The following is a 26,380-nucleotide window of genomic DNA, read 5'->3' as shown; positions in this document are numbered from 1 at the left end:
ACACAAATTAGAGATTTTTGGGTATTTCAGTATTTTTGCCAAGATTTTGGGGTATTTGTGACAGTTAACCTCATTGCCCCAGAAGAACATGTGGCTTAGGGCAACAGACACAGTAGGAAGCATCTGCTCTGAGAAAATGTCTTTTTTTTTTTCTATTAATATATCATTTTGCTAAGCTCTGTTTCCCCAAGAGCCTTGCACTATTAAGAGGTCTTTACTGCTGCTGCTGTTGTTCAAATTCCCTCCTTCGCTCCAAAATGAAAGCATTCAGAACAGTACGTGCAATTTTTCAAATATTTGCATTACATTATTTTTTAAATACTTTATTTTATAAATATTTTACATTTTATTTCTTAGTTGAATAATTTTTATTAGAAAGCCTCCAGTCCAAGCTTTCTAATTCACCTGTTAAAGAACAAAAACAGCATCTGAAGAATCCAGTGGGCAGAAGTGTCACTTGTGAGATGAACCTTTGCTCTGTCCGAGACTCCACGGGCCTGGCAGCCCCAGCCCCTTCAGTGCAGCAGCACCAGCTTGCTCTCATACTCAGAGGGGCTCTGGAGAGGCTCCCCCATCCCCACTCCTACAGCACCCCAGCATCCAGGGACCCCAGATCCTCTTCACACTCCTCACTTCTGCAGGGACCTGGTCAAGGCCACGTTTGGCAAAACCCAGGTCTTTACAAAGAAAACACAGAGAGTGTGAGGCATGGCCGCTGCCCTCACAGAGAGATGTTTTGGGAATTCACCTACAGAAGCAATCCCTTGTGCAGGGTTTAACAGGGAGCTGCCACTCCACGCTCTGACCCAGCAGGAGTCCCACCCTTGTTAGCTGGGCTTTCAGTCTGCTCCCAGGATAGACGTTTTTGCAAGACTTGGCAGGTTCCTACAAAGACTGCCCAGCACTGGGCTGTGCTGGTGGGTAGCAGCCCCTTGGTACCAGGAGCAGCCACCTCATGCACTTCCCCTCAGCTGAAGTTCAACCCAAAATGTCTTCCTGCCCCAATCACACTCGATCCTTCTCAATCTCAGGACCCTGACCCCAGCACTGGCTCTGCGCAATCCCACACTGAACGTACAGGTGGTCACACATCACCCTCCATTTGTGCCAAGGCTACCCCTGGCCTTGAGCCACAGTGGGCTGGGTGGATCTGTGCTGGCTGACCTTTATTCATGTGTGTTTATAAATCATGATGCTGTTGTATGAAGTCCCAGCACTCAAGTTCTTCACACACAATACTGGTTCTTCTCTACATCAATGCTGCCCAGAAGCTCTTCCTCCATTAACAAGTTTGGTTAATAGACTTGCACTTTTCACCGCATTAATAACATTAACAAGATCAGTCCAGACAGCTCCCTTAAAACAAACACTTACTAAAAAATGCAAAGGATCACGACAATGATCAGAGGGATGCAGCACCTCTTCTACAAGGAAAGGCTGAAAGGATTGCTCAGCCTGGAGAAAGCTTATAAGGGTGTCCCAATTGTGGCCTTCCCAATACCTGAAGGGAGTGGAAAGATGCAGAAGGACCTTTTAAAAGGGCATGTAGTGACAGGACAAGGGGGAATGGATTCAAACTGAAAGAGATTAGGCACCAGGAGGAAGTTCTTTACTGTGAGCATGGTGAGACACTGGAACAGGTCACCCAGAGAAGCTGTGGATGCCCCATCCCTGGAAACATTCAAGGCCAAGCCAGATGCGGCTCTGAGCAACCTGGTCTAGTGGAAGGTGTCCCTGTCTATAGCAGGGAATTGGAACTACGTGGTGTCAAGGTCCCTTCCAGCCAAAAACATCCTACACTTCTATGAGAACGAGCACAAGAAGACAGAGATTGAGCTGTATCATTCATGCTCTGCAGTCTCTGCTAACAAAACAGTGCTGCAGGATCACTGTTGACCAGCCCACCTCACACCTTCAGCTCTGCTGATGATCCTGTGTAGCCACCACAGCATCAGTCAGACAGAATGTGAGCACGCAGATGTCCACATGTACAGCAGACTGGCAGTGCCTTCAAAAGTAACTACCTGGCTTGGGTTAAGTAATGCCCTTACAACCCTAGTTACTTAACCACATCAGGAGAGGAGACCAAGAGCTCTGAAAAACTCGTAATCTAGCCCTTGCTCTCTAGCATAGGGTATGATGTCAGTCCTGTGGCAGATGGATGGCACTGTGTCTACATGATATGCAAATGACTTATTCAATTAAGTTGCTAGGGGCACTTGTCCTTCATGACCTGGATATAATTTCAAAACACATTAAAAGAGTACCCAAAGTATTTCACAGAGGCTCCAACAGCATCCTTTCTGCATCACCTTTTCTGAAAGGTGACGCTGCTGGCATATACCTTGTGTGACAGCACAGCTAACAAGCCCAGTCCACAGGAGACAATCTTCCACATCTCAGCAGAGATTGGAAACTGCCAGGGGAATTTCTCATCCCTTTGACTGTTTTCCTGCAAAGAACAACTAAAAATCTATGGTGCTCTTGTGTAATCCTCCTTCTGCTACATTTATTAACCCTACTTGACAGCGATTTGAGTTGGTGTCTTGGCATTTTCCCATCCATTTGTAAGTGTGCATACCTCTTCAGCTGTTCATGCAGCAGCAGGCAGCACAAGAACCACGGAGCAGGTGTGCTCCTCAGCAAGGCTCTGTCTCACACCCGTGCAGCAAATGGACAGCAATGATGCTTTACAGACTGCTCACTTCATTCAAAATTTAGTGGGTTTTTTTATTTCTAAACAGACTGTAAGCCAAATTGACAGACTCTGATAACACAATTAATCAGATCTTTCTCCAGAAATGTCCCTGCCTGATGGTTTTCAATGACACACACAACGTCAGCTGTCCCATACTTGGCTTACTTGGTGCAGCTCAACACACACGCCCTCTGCCAGTCTCAGCCTTCAAGGTTGGCAGGAACTGCTCTTACTCCCACTTAATGGACAAGGCAGACAAAATAAAATAACAATACTTGCAAAGATACTTGAGACTTCTATTTCCACTCATTCTATTACAAGCTGCTCTGGAACATACTACTAGGTAAAACCTTGATGAACAGTAGTTGATGTGGAATTAAGAGGATGGGAATGCAGGCCATGTGTTCCTGATTATCTGCGCACCAACACACTCCTTAAACACACCAGGCAGCATCATAAGCACACACACCCACCACAGACGCCCCCTCACACTCAGTATGTTAAAATGGGCAAGTGCAGAGCAAAATGAACAATGTCACACATGTTTTGGGATCTGGTACTCAAGAAGAGAAATGGTCACAGCTGCAGGCTGCTTGTCAGAGTGCAGCCAAGTAGGCACTAAAGCGAGGTGTTAAGCCTTTAAATGCAGCACCACAAAGTTCTCCTTCATTCATTAATACCCTCAATTTGTCCTTTTCACATGCACATTGCAGAGGAGTCAAGTCTCCTGACTTTTAAGAAAAGCCATGAATGATTTCATTTTCTTAAGGGTTTGGGGGGGAGGGGGGGAGGAGGGGACATCCCCTTGCTCTTAGATTGCAACTTGTTTCCCCATGTATCTGTACTTTGCTACTTAGCATCAAGTATCTTTCCCCCAAAAAGGCATCTACAATCAACTTTGAGAAATATATTTGAAAATGGCACAGCCAGCTGCAGTAGAATTACAGATTTATAGATAATTTTGTTGAGAACTGCACACCCAAAAATTATATTCAACAGCCACCTGAATAAGCATCTGAGGTTTTCTGAATTTCAAATACCGAAGGGAAAAAAAGTTTGGTCTGACAGTGAAGGTAGGTAGCATTCCACACAAGAATACAGTATTGAAAAACCACCATGAAGGTGTTTTGGTTATTGGCCCCTTCCAAAATGTCAGTTTACCAAATAATATTCACTTAACTCCCAGCACATGAGCGTATACAGAAGAAACATGACCAATATAACAAAAAACCTTCCTACTACATATTCAAGTAGTAAGTTATCCCACTATTTCACAGGCACAAAATTCAAGGTACAACAAAGTACTACTGCTCAAACACGGACACCTCTCCAGACCAACATATTTCAGCAGCAGAATACATGCAGATTTGGGGCTTTTTCAGTCCCATATGAAACAAGTACTTGCTACAATCATCATATAAGCCAACCAGCATTTTTCCAAACTGGGCTTCTTTTACAGTGGACCAGAACTCCCTTCACATGCTTCAAGGACATGTATTTGTGAAGTCTGCTGCAGAGGGCAGCTCCTTTGCTTTCCCATTCCCATATCCTAGGAGTGTGCCGCTCTGTCCTTAGAGAAGTGCCAGAGGCATTTACCACACTGCCCACATGGAGCCCGAGGCAGGGGCAGCAGTGTCTTTCCTGACTAACAGTTTCCATCCCAATTACTTCACCCCTGAGAAGCCTACAGCTAAAAGCCTGATTTAGTTAAAGCCACTGATTTTTTAACTTGGCTGTTTTCAAGCTCCTTGGCTTTCCTGAAAACCACGACCATATTGCATTCTCAGTCACCACTTCCACATTTCAAAATTCATCTGGTTTTTATTTCTACAGTACCCACTTAACAAGAGCACAAGCATTTAGTGACAGCAAATTAGTACCAAGATTTAAGAGTTATCAGCCTCTAGGAAAACACAAAGCTATCAATATTTGAGATAAAATAATTACTATAATGCACTAAGATCTACCTGAAGCATCTAGATCCAAGTTCTACATCTTACTTTCTCGCCTCCTTCAACAGCCCCTTTGCACCAAAAGAAATGTTCACATGAAGTTCTCTGAATGTATTAAAAGAAGGAAGGGGATGGATACGCAATCATTTGCACACACACCTAAGAGAAAGTTAAAAATCTGGTTTATTTGAAACTGTGAAATCAAAGTCCAATAAATAAAATGCTTAACATCAACACTGGACACTATGTAGGAAAACTCTGGTAAGACTGGATTGCTCCTTTGGTGCCCCGAGCATCGACGAACCATGAAATGACTTCCCAGCTCCCCACAGCCACACTGTTCTCTCGACAATCTTTCCCCATTCATGGCAAGCCTTCCCCAGACACACACTGCCCAATTCCCCCATGCTGAAGTCTCACCAGCACCAGCAGAACTGCCCCAAAGATGACAGGGCACACAGGGCCGAGGCTGTGAGAATGAGTACCTACATTTCAGAACTTCTAGAGAGCATATCCCTCTTCCTCACTCAAAGCCCTCTGAATAGGTTTCATGAACTGTGCTATGGCCAAGTATATTCTATTTTTAAATTTTTAATGAGCAATTATTAGGCTGTAAGAACACATTGGTTCTTAATCACTTTTTGGGGTGGGGGGTGCAACTGGTCCCATAAATGTTGTTTATGTTTGTTTAACACCACTATTAAATTACTAGGTTTTTCCAAATAGCAGATTCTCTCTAAGTAACCATATGCTACATACACATTAAAACTCCTTGAAGCAATCATATGAAAATAGTAAGATTTTATCCAAAATATAACTCCAAACACAACTTACAGAACCACAGGCAGGAAGTAACCAAATTCTGCTAAAAATGTCACACCCTTTCAAAAACAGCAATAAAACATTCTGTATGTGCTTTAAAAACCATGGCACAGGGCAAAAGTATGCTTACTATCCTAAAAAATAGAAATAAGCGTGGGCATCTCACCCTTTCCTTGTAACACGGGCACAAGTGAACTCATACTCTTTTCTTAGAAAAGAGGGTGGGGAGAGGGGGATGAAGAGGAGGAAATAAAACCAACACATCTTACAGGTTATTTATTATGGAACTGGCTGTTAATACTGGAGGCACTCTTTGACAAGCCAGATGAAAACAAGCATATCCAGATAGAACAGTACTCAACAAGGCCTTAATGTGGCCACCAGTTTGTGCTTCAACTCAAGTGAACCTTCCCAACAGCTTTTCTATAATCTGCAACAGAGATGTTGGTCCATACTGAAGGTAAGGCTATTTGGGTTTTATACTACTGTGATGCTCTCTATAGGCCAACAAGAACCAATCACTACATGAATATCCTCGGCTCAAGTACCCAACAGTTTAAAGTCTTGATGCTACCAATTCATCCAGTTTCAGTCTGTACCATTTCTGACACAAGGGACTTCAACCCAGGGATCTAATTTGCTGGGGAGTAAACTACTCAGTTACTACCTCATAAAACAGCAATTTAAAATGGCAGACCTTCCACCAAATTTGGGTGATATTTGGATAGGTAAGTGACATGCACAGAGGTCATACACTCAATGTACCAAAGCACTCTCCAAAGCAGCTTTGTTTTTTGAAAAAGAAAATAAAACAAACGCTGATGCCAAGCTTTGAACCATAGGTACTTGAACAACCAGGCTTCAACACCAAACAAAAAGGATAAACACTTCTGGTTAGCAAGATCTATTTAACAGATAACACAAACATTTCAAGCCAGTTCATTATAACACTTCAATCGGCACCCGAAAGCCCCTCAGTCCTCACCATGGTAATACTCAGCAGGAACTACAGAACACCAGACTTAACTGGCACAGGTATTTTGACTGAGGAAAAAACCACAATGCCATGTATTTCACTGCTACCAGTGCACCGGGAATTTGAAGGGGCAACGGATGCAAAGGCCGCAATCACTTCTCAAGTAGATAAACCAAAAGATAGGTCAAAATATCAGGACTTAAAAATTCATATACTCAAATATATGTTATTTACATATGTTGTTTACCTCGTTATTTTAACCAACATTAACCCACAATTCATTACTTAGAAAAGACAACATTACAGAAAAATAAAATAAAATTTGGTTTTAACAGGACAAGTGTTTTACATGGTGGTATAAAAAATGTAATGGGAGCCTGGAGGGGAAGAAAAATAAATGGAAGTGGAACAAAAAAAAACCCATCACAACAAAAAAACCCACAACACTACCCCCAGAAAAGGCAAAAAGCTAAAACAAATTCCAGATGTTTAAGTCTGAAGGTTTTAGCTTTTAAAATACACAACTACGTGTGCCTTTCACAATAACAGTCACAAGTGAACAATACTTTTTGTACTACTGCACCCTTCAACAGGCCAGTCTGCAAGTCAAAACAAACAATATAATAAACTGCTAAATTATAAGTATGCAATTATGGATTACTTTTAGCTGTTATAAAAAGCTGGGTTACATATCCAATGGTCCAACTTTTAAATTCAAACTGTGCTTAATGTTTTTTAGTTCAGACATACTGAAACCCATCAGCACAGATGGTTTGTGATGTTTTACTGCCTTTAAGCATGTATTCCTCATTTTTCCAAAGAATGATGCAACATCAATTTTCCACGCACATAGCAGCAAGGAAAGTAATTCCACCTCTTTCTTAGAAGGATATGGCCTCTTGTGAAAGTAGTCCAACAAAAACTGTTTCTGTGCCTCATATGAATTGTGATCATACTGATTAGGATCTACCGCTAGAAAGCGGAGATCCTCACTAGAAGGAAGCTTCCTCATCTCAGTCCTAATCTTTTGTCGCTTGAAAGGCACTACCCCTGAATTCACTTCGTTCTCTGGAGACAGAGCTATGCCAGTACTTAAGCTCGGAGGCTGCTGTTCCTTATTCCTTTGGTCTTCTGCAATAAAGCAGGAATCTGATTGCTTTCTTTTCAGTACCACAGAAATATGCTTCTCACCATTCACAAGCAGCAGCTCTTTCTTCTCAGTACGTTCAAGCTGCATCTTCAGGCTCGAGTTGGTGTCTTTGGGGGCACTTCTACAACGGAGCAGATGTACAGCAATAGCTGTCAGAGTCATATTTCCAGTGTACACACCACAACAGTGGATGCACTTGAAAGCAGGAGACTTTAAAATCGTATGCACAGTCGGCATTATATGATGCCGCTCTTTCAAATGCTTTTCATAGGTTTCTCTACCAGCAAACGTACCTAAGCAAAAGGGACAGGTGAACATTTTTCTGGTGCATCTCCTGTTCGTTTGTGCTGTCTGAGGTTTCACTTTGATGTAAACAGGGACAAGAACTGTTGAATATATTCCAACAAGCACTGCCAAATGTACTTCTCTTTCACCCATGTCTTCATCTGGTAGCACTGTGTTGAAATCGAAGTGTGGAAACACAAGGCCACCCTGAGCATCGTTACCTAGCTGAATTCCTCTGTTGCTGTAACTTGCATGCAACTGCTTTCTCCCATTGTGTGCAGTTTTATTGTGCTCCACGAGGCTTTTTAAGTCATAGAAAGTTCCTGTGCAAAACAAGCAAGATAAGCCATGCATGAAGATATGTTTCATGAGCTCTTCCTCACAGAGAAAACATTTACAAGCGTAACACCGGATCGTTTTTTCTGTCATCCTTAGAAAGGGTGCGCAAGCTGCAAGTTTGTGAGGTTCTGGGGTTTCTACTTTCACTTCACGTGGTTTGTGGGCCACCTCCATGTGCACCTCATAGACATTTGATGGGAAAAGCTCGTTACAAACAGGGCAGGTCTTCCACTGCTTGGCCTGTCTGACAGCCGGGCTTGTTTCAGGAGCAGGCGGGGAAGCCTGCAAGGATACATTCTCTGAAGTCAGAACCACAGGAGGAGAGGGAGCACTGGCTGGTGACTGGGACAGCTGAGTCACTGACCCCGACTGCATGAGCTGGATGGGCACCTGTGAAGGTGTCACAGTTGCTACTCCGCCACCAGGAGGTACAGGCAAAGTAACTGAGATGGGGGTCAGTGTGTACATTTGCATCCCATTAACCTGCTTGGCCTGCATGAAATGCCTCACTATAGGGCCCGCAGTCAAAAAAGCTGTGCTTTGAGAAACTGGAGGCTGAACTGGCTGATTTACTGGGATAACTGCCGGGGCAACAGGCTGATTAAGCTGAAGGAACCCAGGTCCAACAGGCTGTCTGACAGGAACCACCCCAGGGGCAACAGGCTGGTTAAGCTGGAGAACACCCGACCCAACTGTCTGCGCCACAGGAAGGACCCTAGGATCAATGGGTCTGTTCATGTTCCCAAGTGACTGGTTGACAGACAAAATTCCTGGAGCAACTGGCTGATTCACAGAGAGGACTCCTGCTGCAACTGGTTGATTCACAGGGTTGACAGGTTGAGTAACAGGGAGCGTTCCAGCTGGAACTGGACTATTTATAGTACCAATGGGTTGATTAACAGGAAAGAGCCCAGGCATGACAGGCTGATTAAGAGGAAGAACCGCAGGGGCCACAGTTCTGTTTACGGTCCCAACAGAATGATTAAGAGGCAGCCCATGAGAAACAATGATGGGCTGGGAAGGCGATGGCTGAATACAAACGTTGTTCTGACCCATGGGAGGATTGCTGGGCACAAGAGTGACGTGCGAGGACCTAGTGGTGGGAGCAGAGGTGGTTTGTGGGACGCTGCCAGAGGCACTTGGGACAGTCACTGGTCCAACTGTATCCTGAACTGCTTGTATCTGCACCGTGCTCTGGTTTTGATCAGTCTGTGGAAATGCAACCTGGATGCAACCTGGAGCAGTCACGGAACCTGTTGGGACAGCAGCAAGCCCTGAAGATGGAGCAGCAGCTGCTATACCTTGGACAGGCTTTGGAGCAATATACATTTGTTTCGCAAGTCCGGGTTTCTTAATATGTTCTGAAATCAGAGATCGAAGTTTGTTCTCCAGGTCTCTGTGTGTTTCAGCTGTCAAGATATGGTACATTAAACAATCTGGGCTGTTTGCAGGAACATTACATTTTTTACAGTAGAACTCAACTGAACTTGGTGTACTTTCATCACATTTCTCACCAAAATATACATTTACTAAGTTGTTAAAATGGTTCATCAGTACATGTTTCTTCATATTGTAATACAAGGTGTCTGTGAATTGACATTTTAGACACGTGAAGTTTATGATGTCACTCCTAAATTGTTTCATGCCATCTAAAATGCTGACTGTATAATTTTGTATTCGTTTATTAGATGAATGAAACATCCGGATGTGTTTTCCCACTACTTTGGGATGAGAAGAAAATGCACATTTTGGGCAAGAAACCACCATCTCTTGGTCCACTTCATCCTCATGGTAACGATGCAAGTGATTCTTGAAAGAAGTAAGCAACTTGGACGAAAACTTGCATAAGCTACAGCAGTATGGCTTTGTTCTGTATCTCTGCAAACAAAAGAAAAACATCCACTTAGAAACTGCCAGCTCCTACATCACACTGGTATCTGTTTAAACCCACACTATCACCTGTCAAAAATTCCTTCACTGGACACATAGTATATATCTTGTCAAGTTTCTTCTGGTTTTGAAAAGCAGTTTTAAGATTAAATACTTAAGGGGAGAAACATTTGCGCCTTTTTTGTTTCATTATAATTTACTAAGAAGCCTTAAATGAGTTTACTTCTACTCTAGTTCACAAGAAGTAATTCTGAAGCCTGTTTTTAAAGACAGGAATCACAGAACAAGCCAGGAAGAATTTGTATCCCACTGTACATAGGAAGCTAAGCCTTAGCAATTAGGAATAGTAGTCCTTTTACTATGACACTTCAAAAGCTTTATTTAGTTCAAGGCCAGCTCCTATCTACTGGACAAAAAGAGAACAGAGAGAACAGGTAGGGATTTTTTTCTGTATTTCAACAGCCTACTCTTATCTGAAAACTCTCCAGAAGGACCTTTCCAACAAAGCCATAAACAACTGATTTTATTAAGAACATTCCTCTGCAGCCAAAATTATAATAGAAAGTAGTAAAACCCCCTTCTATGATAAAGCAGCAATGTATTAGCTCATACATACAATTTGTATTAACTCACACATACTGGGCATCCCATTATAGTAATTTCTTTAGGAAATTTCCTCAAAAATGCTCAGTATAGAGAATACAGATTCTTCTCAGGGAAGTATTTTTAACTGTTTAAGAATTCATCTATCGTGCACTAAGCAGTGGTTTGCTCCCTCAGTTATATGTCATATGACAGCACTGCTTTTCATATCCATATGAACATTTTTTGTTCTTTCTGAAAAACAGGTATCCCCATCAACCATTCTTTCTGATCAGCTTCCTGGGAAGTTAACCCTGGCTCCTGCCAAAAACTACAGAATCAGTCACAGAAACATCCATGTGACAAATCTGCACTCTCAAACATCTAGTGGAATCTGTCTGTTCCCTCAGACATGTTTTTCACCTCACTGACTTCTGCCCCTCATGAAATAGAGCCCAAAGAGAACAAACGGTTCTGCCACTACAGCATCCAGCCCAGTTAAATCACCCACACACATCTCACTGACCTACCATGAGGAACAGTAACACAACACATGCAGGTGGTTTTTTTTGCCATGTCATACAGCCATGGAGGTTACAGTCAGCCATCTACAGACAACCGAGACAGCCATCTACTAGCAGTACTAGGAGAGTCTCCTGATGATAACCAAAATCTAAGCTCCAAATTCAAAAGACTGGGTCAGACAATGCCACTGGCTGGCTAAGGCTGCTGAAGAAGTACACTGCTAAGAAATCACTGAATTACCTTCTACTTACACTCTTTAGGTGTCTAATCTCAGCTGCTACTAAACAGCAACAAAGCAAATTACCAGACACATCAATCTTCAAGCAATTTGCCTGGAGAAAGGCCACTGACAGTAATGAACTAATGAAGCACACAGAACATTACTAGAAGATAGGCCTAACTACTTCTGAAGGAGTAAAGTGACAAAGAAAAAATTCCAAACAATTCTCTTTCAACAGAACAGAAGCATGTGAAGTTTGCTGCTTTGATATTCTCTGTATGAAATAGAGCTCTTCCACACAAACACTGTACAAACCATTCTGTCGGCATGTTCTCCTTGCATACTCATCTGCTTTTTCTGTTCACAAGTGCTACCACAGTCTACCAATGGTATCCCAGTTTTATAGAGAATTTGACAAAATAAGAATTGCAAGCCACTTAGGAAAAACAAAGCATCTTGGAGATTGACCAACACAACCTTCATCTGTAAAAATGGAATCCAAAAGAAGGCTTATTAGAAACATCAAGGTAAATTCAATTAGTCCTCCCTCAAAGAACTTACCCCGGAACATTTCTGCTATGTAGTCTCACATTCCTCACAACCTAGAAACATGCAGAAAGACAGGACAGCCTCCAACAAACAAAGTTCTTCCAAAACTGTTAATGTCTCCCTAAAAATAGTACAAATGGTGGAAACCACCAACTACACTTACACAGACATCTTCTCCAGCCTACTGAGTTTACAGGAAGAAACAACTTATTTTCCCCTTACAGCAAAAAACTTTGGAATACAACATCCTGAAGGACCGACTTCTTTTCTCCCAAATCTAGGCAGCATGATACGTGAATGATATATATCAATAAACCAAAATTGTTTAAAGAAAATGGATAGGAACAAGGTTAGCATCCAAAAGACAGTTTGGCAAATCCATTCCAAGAGACCGCAACATATTACCAACTCTACACTGAATTTCATCAGATCAGATTCCAATCTCCTTTTTTGGGCAGATATAACTGGTCATGCTGACTACCTGACTCAGGACACCTATTTCTCCCTTCTGGTAAGGGACCAGGTCTCTCTGCCTTGTGTCCCTCCAGACAATAGGGAAGAAAGAAGCTTCCCTCTCTAGTGCACAATTTTTAGTTATTTTCCACTTTCATTGAAATAGCTTATCATTTTTCCTAAAGGACTGGCGATGGAAGACAAGCTTCACCTAGTCCGTCTTCATCCTGTTCTTCCCTATTTCATGTCTGGTGAGGAAGGGGAACCTCTGCTGCTCATCTAACACAATCTCCCAACACTGAACTTCTTTCTTTAGTCAGAAGGTAAAGGCAAAAGAGACAGAACCAGCAAGAGCAAAGCTCAAATAACATGACTGGGGCCAGAAGATAGACCTAGTAAAGAGAGACGTTTTTCATGTGAATAAAGAATAAATTAAAAAGGAGGGGAAAAAATAGAAACCATCATTAACAATTAAGATTTATTCCATTCACCTAAACTAAAGGCAGTATTTAGTAAACATAACTGTAAGCCTCATATGAAGTGGCACTTAAGAGCCTGGACACAATTTATCCCAACTCAAACAAAAAGTCTCATTTGACTCACCCACAAAGTCACGTGAACAGATAAACTTCCAGTTGTAAACGTGAACTCAAGTTCAGACATCGAGAAATAGGAAACAAAGCAGACAAAGGTCCTGAAGGGTAGAATCCTACTTAATGAGAGCTTGACAAAGCCAAAGCTTTGTTTGGTCAGCCAGTATGCTGGGGGCTGAAACCGCTCCACTTTGAAATCTAAGTTTGCTTTAAAGATAAAGGCAAATGTTTTAAATATGGTACAAAACAGTCCTGACAATCCCCCCACCACACTATTCTAAAGCATCACCTTTTGATTCAAGATGAAAAGAGCAGACACACCCACTGCTGTTCAGATGCCAATGACAGGTCTTCCGTATGGAGGCAATGAGGGGCCCCAAGACTCTTCACTAAGACTGACAAGTCCACCTTTTTTACTGGATATACTCCTCCGCTCCACACTGCATCGTAGAAACTTGCTACTATATACAATTATAGAATTGTTCCTCTCAACCCTGCCTTTCTTGCAGAGTCTAGCTATACAGAACTAAAAGCTGCTTCACATACACAAATCTAACTGGAAAGAGCTTTCCACTGCCACCCCATACCAAGCCACTAATAATAATTTCATCATAATCCACTTGCATCTATGCAATCACATTTTCACCCTTCCAGAAACAGGAGCCATGTTGTACACAAGAACATAAGACTACATGTTAGATTAGGCTAAAAATGCAGAAGATTAGTGTGACATCTTAAACACCGATGTTCAAGGTTGTATCCTTCAAGACAGCAAATGGCAATTGAAGTCCTCATAACCAGCTACATTACAGGGAAAAGTAAAGAGGAAATGTAAGATTATTCCCTGACTAACAGCACTTAGAAAACAAATATTAAAGCTATTTTTTCCCATTAAAAAAGCTGCCTCCCAATTTCTGAACATCGTAAAATTCAGCAATTCCACAAAACACATTTACCCAAAATTTGTGCCATAAACATACATACCTTCCTTTTGCCCACAGGCTCCCAAGGGGAGACATCACTCCATGAAGTGTTACAAAAGTAGCTTTCACCTGCATCAAAACTTTTAAGATTCTAAAAGTAAAATAAAAACAAGAAATTAAAACAAGGCTTTTGCAGTCTGTTCTGAATATAAAGAAATTCTCAATAGGAAATAAGGAAAAATAAAAAAGAAAAACCCACACAAAGAGAAGATGACTTGGAAGTCCATACAGCATTCAGATACTGGTCCCAAAACTCCTTTCAAAGAAATTACTTCTTTGACCATCTTTGATTTATTTTAACTCAAATGTTTGTCCATATGACTGCCTGGTAATAGAGTAGGAATTCTGAACATTTCATAGTTACTGAAAATAATATAGGGAATGAAAATATTTACACTTGAATTCCACTGCTTCCAGTGGAATTCACAGTGAACACAAAGTATTTTCTCCCTCTACCTTCCTCCTCCTTCATCAGTAATATTTCATTGCTTACTTCCATTTATTAACTTACCACTATGGTTTACCTTGCAACAGGTTTTAGTATTAAATCTGCATGGCAGTGTTATACTTTTAACTTGGAAAAACAAAAGACATTCACAGAAGCTGATTTCCAAGAGCTGCTTTTCCTGAAGATGCAAAGACAACAATATTACCATGTCTGCAACAACTCTATCAGGGAAAGCAACTTTCCTTACAGCCTTCTTCTAGTCAATCCCATCAGAGCAGTTTATGTTCCTCAAGCCAAAGCCAGCTACTACCCTAAAAATGCTAAGTTCATCTCCAGTTTTCTGAGACCCACACATATTTAAACACAACCTTAATCGGAGAAAAAAAAAACCAATGGAACAAACTAGATTCCTGTTTACTGGGCATTTTTGAAGACCCTAGGCTAGAGTCAACAGAATGCCTTGGATGAAACACAGGCTACAAATTCAGGCTTTACCCACAGAAAACTTGCACCTCTTCTCCCCTCACATTCTTCCCTTCCACAAATCCCTCTTCACTCAAAACTCTGCAGATACTTAGAGAAGGCAAAATGTTTCCACCTCTGTACCAAACTCCACTGCAACAGCAGAAGCAGATAATAAATAACATTTAAGATCAGATGACCTTATCAAAGGAGTGGAATTCACTAACCTAATACTTTGTGTTATGTGAAATTTAGAGGCAATACAGAAGATACTTGGCAACAAAGAGAAACAATCAAATACAGAATCCTACTTAATTCTGTAGGCTCTGTCTACACTAGGCTCTTGTCCACACATGCAAATATGAGCATTCCTGTGTGTTCAACAGATTACAGTAAGACAGAACATCATGCCAGTGATAATTTGATTTAAACTTCAAGAATTTAGAAAAGTGTAGCTGAGTCTGCAATACGCTGTCTAGCTTTTTCAACCATCACGTATGCCCAAGGAGAATCCAGAAAAGCTCAGGGCAACAATAAACAAATCCCGTGCAATCTAATCAACACCTATGAGTCACGTATTTGCCCTTCAGCCAAACCTTTAAAATAAACAAACGAACAAACAAAAACAAACCAAGAACACCTTATAAAGATCTCTTGCATGAAGCAAGAGAAATCCCAGAACTTTGGAGAACTATTCTTGATAGAGAAAATGAAGAGACTTGAGATTTACTAAAAAAGTTTCAGCTGAACATGCTGGAGTGAATTACACACTATTAAAAAAAGATTTCTTAAAAGTTTATGGCTCATCTGAAACATGTTCTATTTTTGGTTTGAGAGACAGGCTCCTACACTCAAACACCAGATTCCCGCAAGCCAAACACACATGACAATATGTCTAAATAGTTTTGCTGAAATGGCTATTTCCTACAGAGAAATATCTACTCATAAAAATAATCATTCTTATCAATACAATTAGTAAGTGGTGCAAATGGCTGTTGTGAACACTTGCTTTAAACAGAGATCCACTAATTTGTTATACCCTTCCCACATTTCTCAATTCCAGGAGGCGAGGAAAACAGAAGGGAAAGGTAACAAGAAAGGAACAAAGCCCTCTGAGAAGCCTGACTAATCCTGATGCATAATGGGTATTTTTAGGTTGAAGAAAAAAACATTTTTAAACGAAGAACTGTTCTCCCCTCTGTATTAAAACTATCATGGTTTTCCAGATCAAAAAGATAAAAAGCTCAGAGTTTAAATGAAGACACAGAATCATAGAACAGAATCATGGAATGGTTTGGGTTGGAAAGGACCCTACAGATCATCTAGTTCCAGCCCCTTTGCCACGAACAGGGATGGCACTCACTAAACCAGGTTGCCCAGGGCCCCCATCCAACCTGGTCTGATACACTGCCAGGGATGGGGCATCCACAGCTCCTCTGGGCAACTTGTGCCAGTGCCTCAGCACCCTCTGAATAAAGAATTTCTTCCTAACATCTAATCTAAACCTCTCCTCCTTCAGTTTAAAACATTCCTGCCCCTTGTCCTGTCCCTATCTGTCCGTATAAGAAGTCCTCTCCCTCCTTTTTATGAGCCTCCTTCAGGTACCAGAGGGTTGCAATGAAGTCTCCCCAAAGCCTTCTCTTCCCCAGGCTGAAAACCTGAAAACCCAGCTCTCCCATCAGCATCAGCTTCAGAGCAAAGCTGCTCTGGCCCCCTGATCACCCTCATGGCCCTAAAAATCACATTATGTTAGAGAAGCTGAAACAGTTTATTAAAGGAAAACCTCTGACCTTGCAGTGGACTTGAACACACTACTTGGAGAATCAAACTAGTACTCCAGCCAAAATGCTCATGGGTTTTCTTCCTAGCAGAGATCAAGTAGCCTAAAAACTAACCCATTTGGTCTCTAAGCTACAGGGAGGTACTAGTCATAAATGAAATTCCTTCATCTTCCTCACAAACTATTGTCCATTATCATGCCTTATTACAACAGTGCAAGACCAATTTCAGGACCAGATGCAAGTCATGTTTGTATCATACCATATTTCAATCCATTTCTTACACTGTCCAGCCGCTTCATAGAGTCCAGACATCAAATCTCAGTATCTGAGACAACAAACAAACCGAAGGTACTTCTCACTAGATGGTCTTCAAGGTCCCTTCAAACCCAGGCCATTCTATGACTCTTAAGTTTTATTAAAACCTCACACATCCCATGCTACCAAAAAGAAATACCATCATCATATGAACCAAGTACAAATCAACCTATAGAAACCATTCTTCCTGCTGCTGAAGTTGTACCAAAACCAGCCCCAAATTACCTGGAAAAAACAAACTGAAGTTATGAACTTGGTTGAGGAAGAATTATTTGGAAAAAAAAAAAAAAAAAACAACCTAATATGGTATTTTTTGGCCCAAATCTCATAGAGGTTTTTCAACTGTGGAAATGTTTGCCAGATTTCCCACCACCACAGGTTATTAAAAATGAAGCAAAACCAACTAAAGGCACATTATACATATCCCCAAAAACCCAACCAAATACAAAACAAATTACTATTTATTTACCATTGAAGTCCATGCAACAATCAAAGAGACCACAAGAAATTTCATAGTAAAAATCTGTCACCATCAAAACATTCCTACTTCAAATGGTCAAGACAGACCCAGGTTCTGAGTTAGAAGTGTGATTACAGAACATTATTAACACAGTAAAAACAGCAAGTAAACAGAAATTACTAGACATAATTTTCCTTGAGCTATTACGACATTTACATATATACAACATCGTTCAACTGCAATAACAAAGAATGTTCCAAAATCAGTTATGCATGTAGTCTTGAACAATTTTCTTCCAATAGCTTACTTACAGAGTTTCAGAAAGAAACCACTACAAAAGACACAACAGCACCCTTATAAAGTGTTAAGCCTACTTTAGTACTGCCATACAGAAGCAATCAACCTCTTGACTACAGTCAATGCGAAGTCATGAATATACTCAACAGCAAAAAAAGCCTGTGCACCAGCTCACTGAAATACACCATTGTTAAGAAATGGAGTTACATTGCTATGTTTGCACCTTTTCTGGTATTAGGTTTGCCAATCTGATGGCGTGCATTCTTTCTGACTGATGCACGTATTTTCTTCTGGAAGTGGCAACAATGGTACTAGGTTCATCTTAATTGCCCCAGTACACCTGCATATATTTTTTAAGATGCAACAACTCAGTAAGACAATTTTGGTATTTTTCACTGGACACAAAGTTTAAAGGCTTATCCATTTTCAGAAATGCTGACAATCTTTATGTCCCTTCAGAGGCTTGCCCTTGATATGTGATGGGGTGTCTTTGAGGAGACTCAAGTCCTCATCTGCTTGAGATTTTAAAAGAATTGAAAAACGTTGCTACATAGCACACAAACAAAAACTCATTAGTCTGCTGTATTTTTTCCTCAAGCTGTTCTGTTTCCTTTTGTTGAAACATTACTAACAGAGAATATAATATGCAGCACCATCTATGACACATCTTGTTAAGAAATACGGCCTCTTGCAGTGTTACATACTAACACACTAAATTCCTCCCCTGGCATATGAGCAGTCAGTAATGAGTAATCCCTGAAGCAAGGACCCCCCCATAAAGATCTATGGCAGAGCATTATACATACACCAGAAACTGAAATATTTTTCAGGAGTTTACATTTCAGATTGGTTTATATTTCAAATCAGTTTACATTCTTTCAAATGCTTTACCTTCAACAATTCCCTGCAGCTGTCAAGCCCAAGATCCACAAGAATGTCCTTCACTTTTTTTCGAGCCTTCCTTATATTATCAAGGTTTTGAACGGGAATTTGAAACATTTTGCACTTTTCCTGGGGGGAAAAAAACCACAAGAACCAAAAAATAAAGAAGAAAAGAGGAAAAATAAAAATAAAAATTTTTAAAAAAAAGGTGACAAAATCCTTGAACACAGGCACTTGCATTTAACAGTGTTAAAATAAGAACTAAAATCTGCAAAGTCATAGAATGGAAATACTTAGATTAGAAAAGACCTCTAAGATCATTTGAGTCCAAACATTAACCCAGCACAGTCAGTCCACCATTAGCCATGTCCCTCATCACTACACCTATGTGTCTTTTCAATACCTCCAGGAATGGGGACAGAACTACTTCCCTAGCCAGCCCATTCCAGTGCTTGGCAACCCTTTTTCTGCAGAACGTTTTCCTAATAACCTCCCTGGTACCACTTGAGGCCACTTCCTCTTGTCCTGTCACTTGTTACTTGGGAGAAGAGACCGACCCCCACCTGGCTACACCCTCCTTTCAGGCTGTTCTAGAGAGTGGTAAGGTCTCCCCTGAGCCTCCTTTTCTCCAGACTAAACACCCCCAGCTCCCTCAGCCACTCCTCATCGGACTTGTGCTCCAGACCCTTCCCCAGCTTTGTTGCCCTTCTCCGAACTCACTCCAGCTCCTCAATGTCTTTCCTGTTGTGAGGGACCCAGAACTGGACACAGCACTTGAGGGTGAGGCCTCACCAGTGCCAATCACTGCCCCAGTCCTGCTGGACACACTATTGGTGATACGGGCCAGGATGTCATTTCTTAAATATGAAAACACAGAATCCTTAAGCCAAAGAAGTGGGCTCATTAATATTTCCCAGTAGATCACCTGACTGATTTTAAAGGAAATACAATCTGATGGGGGGGGGGGGGGGGGGGGGGAGGGAGGAATTCTTTACATTTCTTCTATCTACAGAAAATTCCAATTTTTTCTCTCAGATTTCCTTGTGTCTACATGGCAGGAACACTGGTTTTGTGGGTTTTTTGAAAAAGAACATGAACACCACAATTTTATTAAGTTCTATTCAGAAAATTACTATAATCTTGTTTAGGAAGGAGAAATTCAACACCTTTCACCTTGAAGGTTAGCACCAGGAGGAGAAGTCTCTTTGATAATTTTGTTTGCTGTCATGCATGTACATGCTTAAAATGATTGCTAGTAAAATCTAGATTTCCTGCTGAAGTTTCTACTTTTATAAAATCCTAAGGTATCCATCCCCCTGGGCTCAGCTTCAAAAGTATGTCAACTCCTTCCTAGATTACAGCCAGATGCAATTTAGACTGAGCTTTAAGAAACTACAACGGACACAGAAGGCAAAACCTAACCCTAAGCCTGCACTGAAAAAGGTCACTGAAAGCTTCCACAGTATTTGGTGCTTAAACACCTAACAGAGCATCCAGGAGCATTTACAACATCTTAGTCCTTATTGCTAAACAATTCATCCATCCAGGACACACTTGAACAGGAAAAAGCAAAAAAAAAAAAAAGGAAATCCCCAAACAGTACTTCAGCACAGACGGTCTCAAATGTCTTGAAAAGCTGTACTTTACAAAAAAAAAGCAAGCTCCCTGCCAACATGAAAGCTTTACTTTGAACAAACGGTAAGACTTTCATGCAAATAGTTGCAAAATCCCCATCCGCATCAGACACCAAGTACAAGCTAAGCCTCAAAAAAAACCCAAAACCAAAACAAAAACAAAAAAAACCCACAAAACCAAAAAAAATAAAAACCCATAAACCATATTAAAAAAAGTTCTAGTCTGTATGTAACCCCCCCAAACCTTAATTTATGTACAAAACATACAACTGAGGGGTTTAGAATTAAAATTCAAACAACTCACATAATATTCTTCCCTTCTTCTCCCCCGAAAGGAAAGGTGTGTAGAGAGAAATGGAGAGGGAACCCCATTTGACAGATGCTAGTCTTGTTTTCTAATGTTTTTTATCACCAGGAAGTTCAGAAGACATTCTGATACAACTGGGGTGGGTGTAGACCAGGAACCTATACAGAATGGAATAAAGCAGAGTAACTGGTCTGGCATTCTCTCAAAATGCAAGCAGTAAAAATCTGACATAAAATATTCTTTCCAAAGTGAAGTCCACTGGGAATTTGCACAGCGTCTAGTTAAAGCTTTATGATCAGTCCCTCTATGACAGCAGGTTATGGACATCAACTCCATGGTCCAGTGTGGGTAACAGAGATGACTGGATGCCACCAACCACGCTCAGATCAGCCAGAAGGAAATGCGGTTCAATACATTAGGCTTCCCTGGAAACAGTTCCCCCATCTCAGTCTTTCAACTCACACATTGATGCTACTGAAGAAGGTGAAGCAGGCATTTGTCGAGGCATGTCTAGCTCACAAATAAGAAACAGTCTACAAGGGGTAAAGTATGCAACATCCATGCACGTCAACAGTTTTCTTAATCAATAATCATTCTGAAATTGAAGTTATTACTCCAGGAGAAAGAAAAACACACCAAAAACCCACCATAACAAAAAAAAAAAACCCTTGAATATCAATTATTTTCCAGTTTTCAAGCAGTTGGTCTTCAATCCAAAGGCCAGCATGTGCAATCACATGCAATGTTATTCAATAGGTATTTAAACAACCTGCTTGGGAGTAAGGATTTTAAATTGCTCATCTCACACTAGAATCACAGAATGACAGAATGGCTTGGGTTGGAAGATACCTTAAAGATCATCTTGTTCCAGACCACCTCCCATGGGCAGGGACACCTACCACTAGACTGGGTTGCTCGAAGTCCCATCCAACCCAGCCTTGAACATTTCCAGAGATGGGGCATCCACAGCTTCTCTGGAAAACCTCTGCCACTGCCTCACCACCCTCACAGTTAAGAATTTCTTCCGAATATCAAATCTAAACCTACCCTCTTGGAGGCTCTGTATCCATTAGACCAGCACTGCCCCATCATAAAGGTCAGGAAAGATCAACCTTCTAAGCTTATTCCCTCAAGCCCTCAGTTTCATTCCTTGATTATTATGCAGTTTATTACCCACAGTTTTATACTAATAATTTATTTTTCCTGTATTTTGGACATTCTGCAAGCTTTAGCTTGCACTTTGGTTCCGTGCATTTGTTGGTCCCACACCCCATTCTTAACCAGCAAATTCAACATGAAAGGACTACAGTAAAACTGAGTCTTGATCATTTTACCGCACTGCCTAGCTAAAAGACAAAAATTTATCTTTCACTGCTTTTAATTGTTGTTTCCCAAAAACCTGATAATCCATTGAGTTTTCAGACTGTGCCATTTCATAAACAGAACCAAGGCAAGTTTATAGCAAAATAAAATAATTTTAGCAGCTGATGTCTCCAATTTTAAGAAGTCCATTCAACTCTTGCTCAGGCATTTTAGCCATCGAGCTATTCCTGTATTTGTTGCTTATTAAGATAAAATCTCCATAATGATATACAAAGGAGAGTTTTATTCAACACTACAGGTTCATTTCTACATTTGTTACCAGATTGCAACACCCAACTAACTACATTTGGCTTTTCAAAGATCACAAACGAAACTCTTCCCTTCCAGCAGTACTGCAGTATTTAAGACTAGCCTAAAAGACAAGGTAACAGTCTGCACAGTATCTTAGTAGTCAAAGACAGTTTGCAAAGTAACTATCTTTTACTATCTTACTACTATCTTTTAATTTCTCTGCACTAAAAAAAAAGCAAAAACACTAACATTGCACCTCTTCAAAGTGAGAAGTCATCACAAAATGCCAAGTTCCTATTCATTCTACTTCTTAGAACCATTCTCATTCACCTTGGAAGGAACCTCAAGAGGATATCCAGTCCAGCTTCCCACAAGCAGTCTCAACCATTAATTGCAGCCAGGGCACTCTGTTTTGGCCAGTCAGGTTTGGCAACCTCTCTGGGCAACCTCATCCACTGACAGACTGCGTTCACAGTGAGACTTTTTTTCCTTATGTGAAATCAGCACCACTTTCATTTGTGTTCCTACAGGAAATAGGATTTGCAAGCAAATTAAAATGGAGCTGGTATGGAGCTGGCACAAGGAAGATGCACATATGTGCCTTCAATGGACATGCAAATGCTTCCAGCAAAATCCAGTGAACTAGATAATCAGGCATTTTTAGAGATTACAGGAAAAGAGGCATGCTAGAATATCCAGAGAAAATGACTGTAAGGTAACCCTTTTAGACACCAGGTAATCTGTACAGAAGCAAGATCTCCAGATGTGTTCCTAAGTTAGCCTTCACTAGTCTGTTGTTCATAGAACTGTTCAGAGTAGGGAAATTATGAAAGGCTCATGGAACTTTGTCCTTTCATATTATCTGCCTTGGAAATTGAATCATTCTTAGTTTTTATGACTTTTATCTAGTAACTGTCACTAGTAACTGAGAAAGAGATTTTTATAAAGACTTTGGTCTTTATAAAAGGTTTGTACCTTTATAATTGGTTTGGAACATTTGGGTTGGAGTATTTTCAAAGGTTTGTTTACCAACTTGTATTTCAGCAGTTATCAGAACTGACAAGCACCCATAATGAATTGTTTTCATTTTAGTAAACTCATGAGAAGTTGATAATTCACTATTAGCTGAGATAACAGTATAAACTGCTTCACCCCTGAAAGTGAAATGAAAGCATGTGATCTATTTCTAGGAATATAAGGAACAAGAACACTGGATGGCAGAGAGCATCTAGGAGGACAGGCACACTGAGGAACTGCCTAGAAGAATGCAAGTTTGGCTTGGCCATGCCAAATTTTACCATAGTCAATTTTGTTTTGTTTCTGATAAGCTTACAAGTCCTCTAAAAAGTCACACCTGGCTATGTGCTCAACTACTCATTACATGGTCAGTTCCATTTCCTGGACTCTTATCTCCACCTTCTGAAAGAGACCTAACCAGATTTACAAGTACATCAGCACCATCAAAGCTCATCCAGCCCACAAAGGGAGAGGGAAGAAAGCTTCCTAAAGAAAAAGAATCAACTGATTAGAATGGATGCTATTCTTGTTCATTATTTAATCTGTTGCAATTAAAAATATATTCTAATAAAACTTACGAAAAGCAGTTCTGGTCAACAAAGTAATTCAGCTTTATCATCTCATATTCAAATTTCTATCCATGTGCAACTTGACAGAAATCTCAGGCAAAAGATAAATAAAAATTTAACTCTTCTTTGTCCAACTATATCAGAAACCTCTGGGCACCTCAAATCATAGATCTCCTAGAGTCACAATCATTTTGCTCTTTTCACAGCTACAAATCACCTGTTAAAAAGGTCATCCTGCCCAACACCAAGACAACCATCATTCAACAGCTGTGAACACAATGAGCACTAAGGTATGTGATGATACAGATGAAGACACCTGCATCTTACCTAACAAACCAAACCAAATTTAAATAACTATTGGGATGATTCATTAACACACATCCAAGTCCCTGCTATCCAAGACTGGTGAGAAGAGATGAAGCGACACTACCACTTAAACTCACAGTCTTCCTAAAGCACTAACTCACACAATGCTTGACTCTCTTGGGAGTCCTCTCTGGGGACTGACTCAATTTTGAACCCAGCAGGATTCAAGCTCATCCTAGATGACGTAAGCATGTGCATGGAGCCCACTCGAATCCTGCAAGATCTGTCAGCCCCATGAGTATGTGAGCAGAAGAGTCAAACCCCAGCCTACTGCATTTGTGCTGCACTCATCAGTTTGGTATGACCCCAAGACTTGGCACTTTACAAATGCACACAACAGTCCACAGCACAAATAATCCAAAACCTTAACAAGTTAGCAAGGGGACAGAACTGAAAAAACAACCCAGGGCTGTGCAGCAGGTTTCAGAGGAAGGACTAAAGTGTTCAAACACAAGCCAGCTCTACCAGCACTCAGTAAGACTTAGCCCAAATCAAGGAGTTCCCAGTGGAAATACGTAAGGCATAACAACACTGTGTGCGCTCTTCCTTGTTCCTAAAGATTTGCTGTAATTTGTGGAGGTTGTTTTTCACAAAACTTCCATGAAAAGAACCACAGGAACTATTACAGCTTATCATATACAGTATACCTTGTAATAGGTCTTACTACAGTTTACCACATACTTTATTTCTTACCCTGTTGCTCTAAATATTGTGCTAAAGAAACCCCCTTTACTTGATCAAAATTAAAGAGAAAGTTTATTAAAAGGAACACAAGGATTTCTAGAATATAGATTCAATATCCCAACAGTCTTTTAAAGTATTTCATTATAGTTCATTACAACTGTTTTTTACAAACACAGATTTTTGATGACAGAAAACTATTAAGGGCAATAACCAACTTCTCCCCAGTAATTTACCTGTCAGAACTTTATCAGCTGAAACCGAGTTGTTCATAACTTTGACAGTACAGGACTCTGAACGGCTGCAGCAGGAGTCATACCATACACGTGTCTTTTATTCCGTTTACAAACCAGGACAACTGGAACTCCCCATTACCTGCTCTCGACCACAAAGCAAGCGCACTCAAATGGTTTTCATGGCTTGCACTGCACGGGTTGTGTTTGTTTACGTTATTCACAAACTTTTTTTTTCTGAACGCATGCATTGCTGAGGCACCCCAATATTATTTAACGTAATTTTGCATTCCATTAACTGATTCCTTTAACCGGTGATGAAGCGCTGGTTCTGCACGTGTGCCATTCCTGCCCACGCTACAGTTTCCCACAAACTGTTTCAAATCAAAGCATTTCATTAAACGTAATTGAAACTATTCATCCAGACTTCGAGACAACCTATTAAGCTGGTTCCTTAGACACCCATCGCTGAAATGCGACCTGCAATTAAATAACCAACACGCAAGAAGCGCGGTGCTAACGAGCTATTCACCGCCCGCAGCAGCGGCGAGGCAGCGGGAGAAGTTCCCCGTGCTAAAACGCCTCACACGACGGGGCCACGCCGGACCCGTCCCGTCCCGTCCCGTCCCTCCCCGCCCGCGCCCAGCGCGGCCGCTCCGAGCTCGCAGCGCCCGCCGAGCCGAAAGCGCGCAGCCACCGGGGCGTTCACCGCCCTCCGCCCCGCCCAGCCGCACGTACCCGGCCGGGCTGCAGGGGGAGCCCCCGCCGCTGCTGCTCCTCCTCCTGCTCTTCCTCCCGCTCCTCCTCCTCCTCCTGCGGCGGCCGCCGCCGCCCGCCGCGATCTCGCGCCGCCGCCACCCGCCGCTCACGGCTCCGGCTCTGCCCCCGGCGCTGCCCCCGGCGCTGCTGCCGGAGCCGCCGCGCCCGCGGCCCCGCCCCGCTGCCCCGCCTCCCGGCCCGGCGGCCGCGCTCAGCGCGCGCCCCGAGGGAGCGGCGGCATGGCCGGGGCCCCGCGCGCGCCTCGCCCCGCGCCCAACTCCCTCAGCGCCCGCCGCCCCCGCCGCCCGCGCCGCATCAACCGCCAGAAAGAGAAAATGGCGCTCGAGCAGGCACGGGAAGTGACGTAGAGCCTCATTTGCATGCCAGGCGGCCAGCCAATGGGGAGATAGTCGGTCAACGCTCCCATTGGTTCCCCGATAGAATGGGCGTGTCTGGGGGGCGGGGCCTCAGGTGGGGGCGGGGCCCAGCCTGGGGCTCACCCGCGCCCCTTCATACCTCCAAGGGGCAGCACTGAGCG

The 26,380-nt window shown here is 41.9% G+C and overlaps 1 protein-coding gene across 4 annotated transcripts; it reads right to left on the bottom strand.

Moving 5' to 3' along the window:
• Nucleotides 1–4,815: 4,815 nt before the first annotated feature.
• On the bottom strand, nt 4,816–25,908 carry ADNP2 (ADNP homeobox 2). 4 transcript variants are annotated; one of them, XM_048295945.1, is made up of 5 exons: nt 25,822–25,908; nt 20,601–20,761; nt 18,672–18,791; nt 14,019–14,108; nt 4,816–10,100 (listed from the first exon to the last, which is right to left on the bottom strand). In XM_048295945.1, exons 3-5 carry the CDS (start codon nt 18,777–18,779, stop codon nt 7,134–7,136), a joined length of 3,165 nt encoding a protein of 1,054 aa, XP_048151902.1. In that variant the 5' UTR covers nt 18,780–18,791; nt 20,601–20,761; nt 25,822–25,908; the 3' UTR covers nt 4,816–7,133. The 4 variants fall into 4 exon arrangements, with proteins under 4 accessions (XP_048151902.1, XP_048151899.1, XP_048151903.1 ...); XM_048295942.1 differs by lacking the exon at nt 25,822–25,908 and adding an exon at nt 25,087–25,663; XM_048295946.1 differs by lacking the exon at nt 25,822–25,908 and adding an exon at nt 22,548–23,323.
• Nucleotides 25,909–26,380: the final 472 nt, after the last annotated feature.

Source organism: Corvus hawaiiensis, chromosome 1 (assembly GCF_020740725.1).
Source record: "Corvus hawaiiensis isolate bCorHaw1 chromosome 1, bCorHaw1.pri.cur, whole genome shotgun sequence".
NCBI classification, from domain to species: Eukaryota; Metazoa; Chordata; class Aves; order Passeriformes; family Corvidae; genus Corvus; species Corvus hawaiiensis.
The sequence above is the reverse complement of the archived record's forward strand: the minus strand, read 5'-3'. Positions and strand labels throughout refer to the sequence as shown.

Coding starts and splice junctions, on each gene's coding strand:
- ADNP2 (XM_048295945.1), bottom strand. CDS start 18,779: ATGTTTCAAATTCCCGTTCAAAACCTTGATAATATAAGGAAGGCTCGA. Junction 14,109..18,671: donor GCTGCAGGGAATTGTTGAAG/GTAAAGCATTTG, acceptor TTTTACTTTTAG/AATCTTAAAAGTTTTGATGC. Junction 10,101..14,018: donor AGCCTGTGGGCAAAAGGAAG/GTATGTATGTTT, acceptor TTTTGTTTGCAG/AGATACAGAACAAAGCCATA.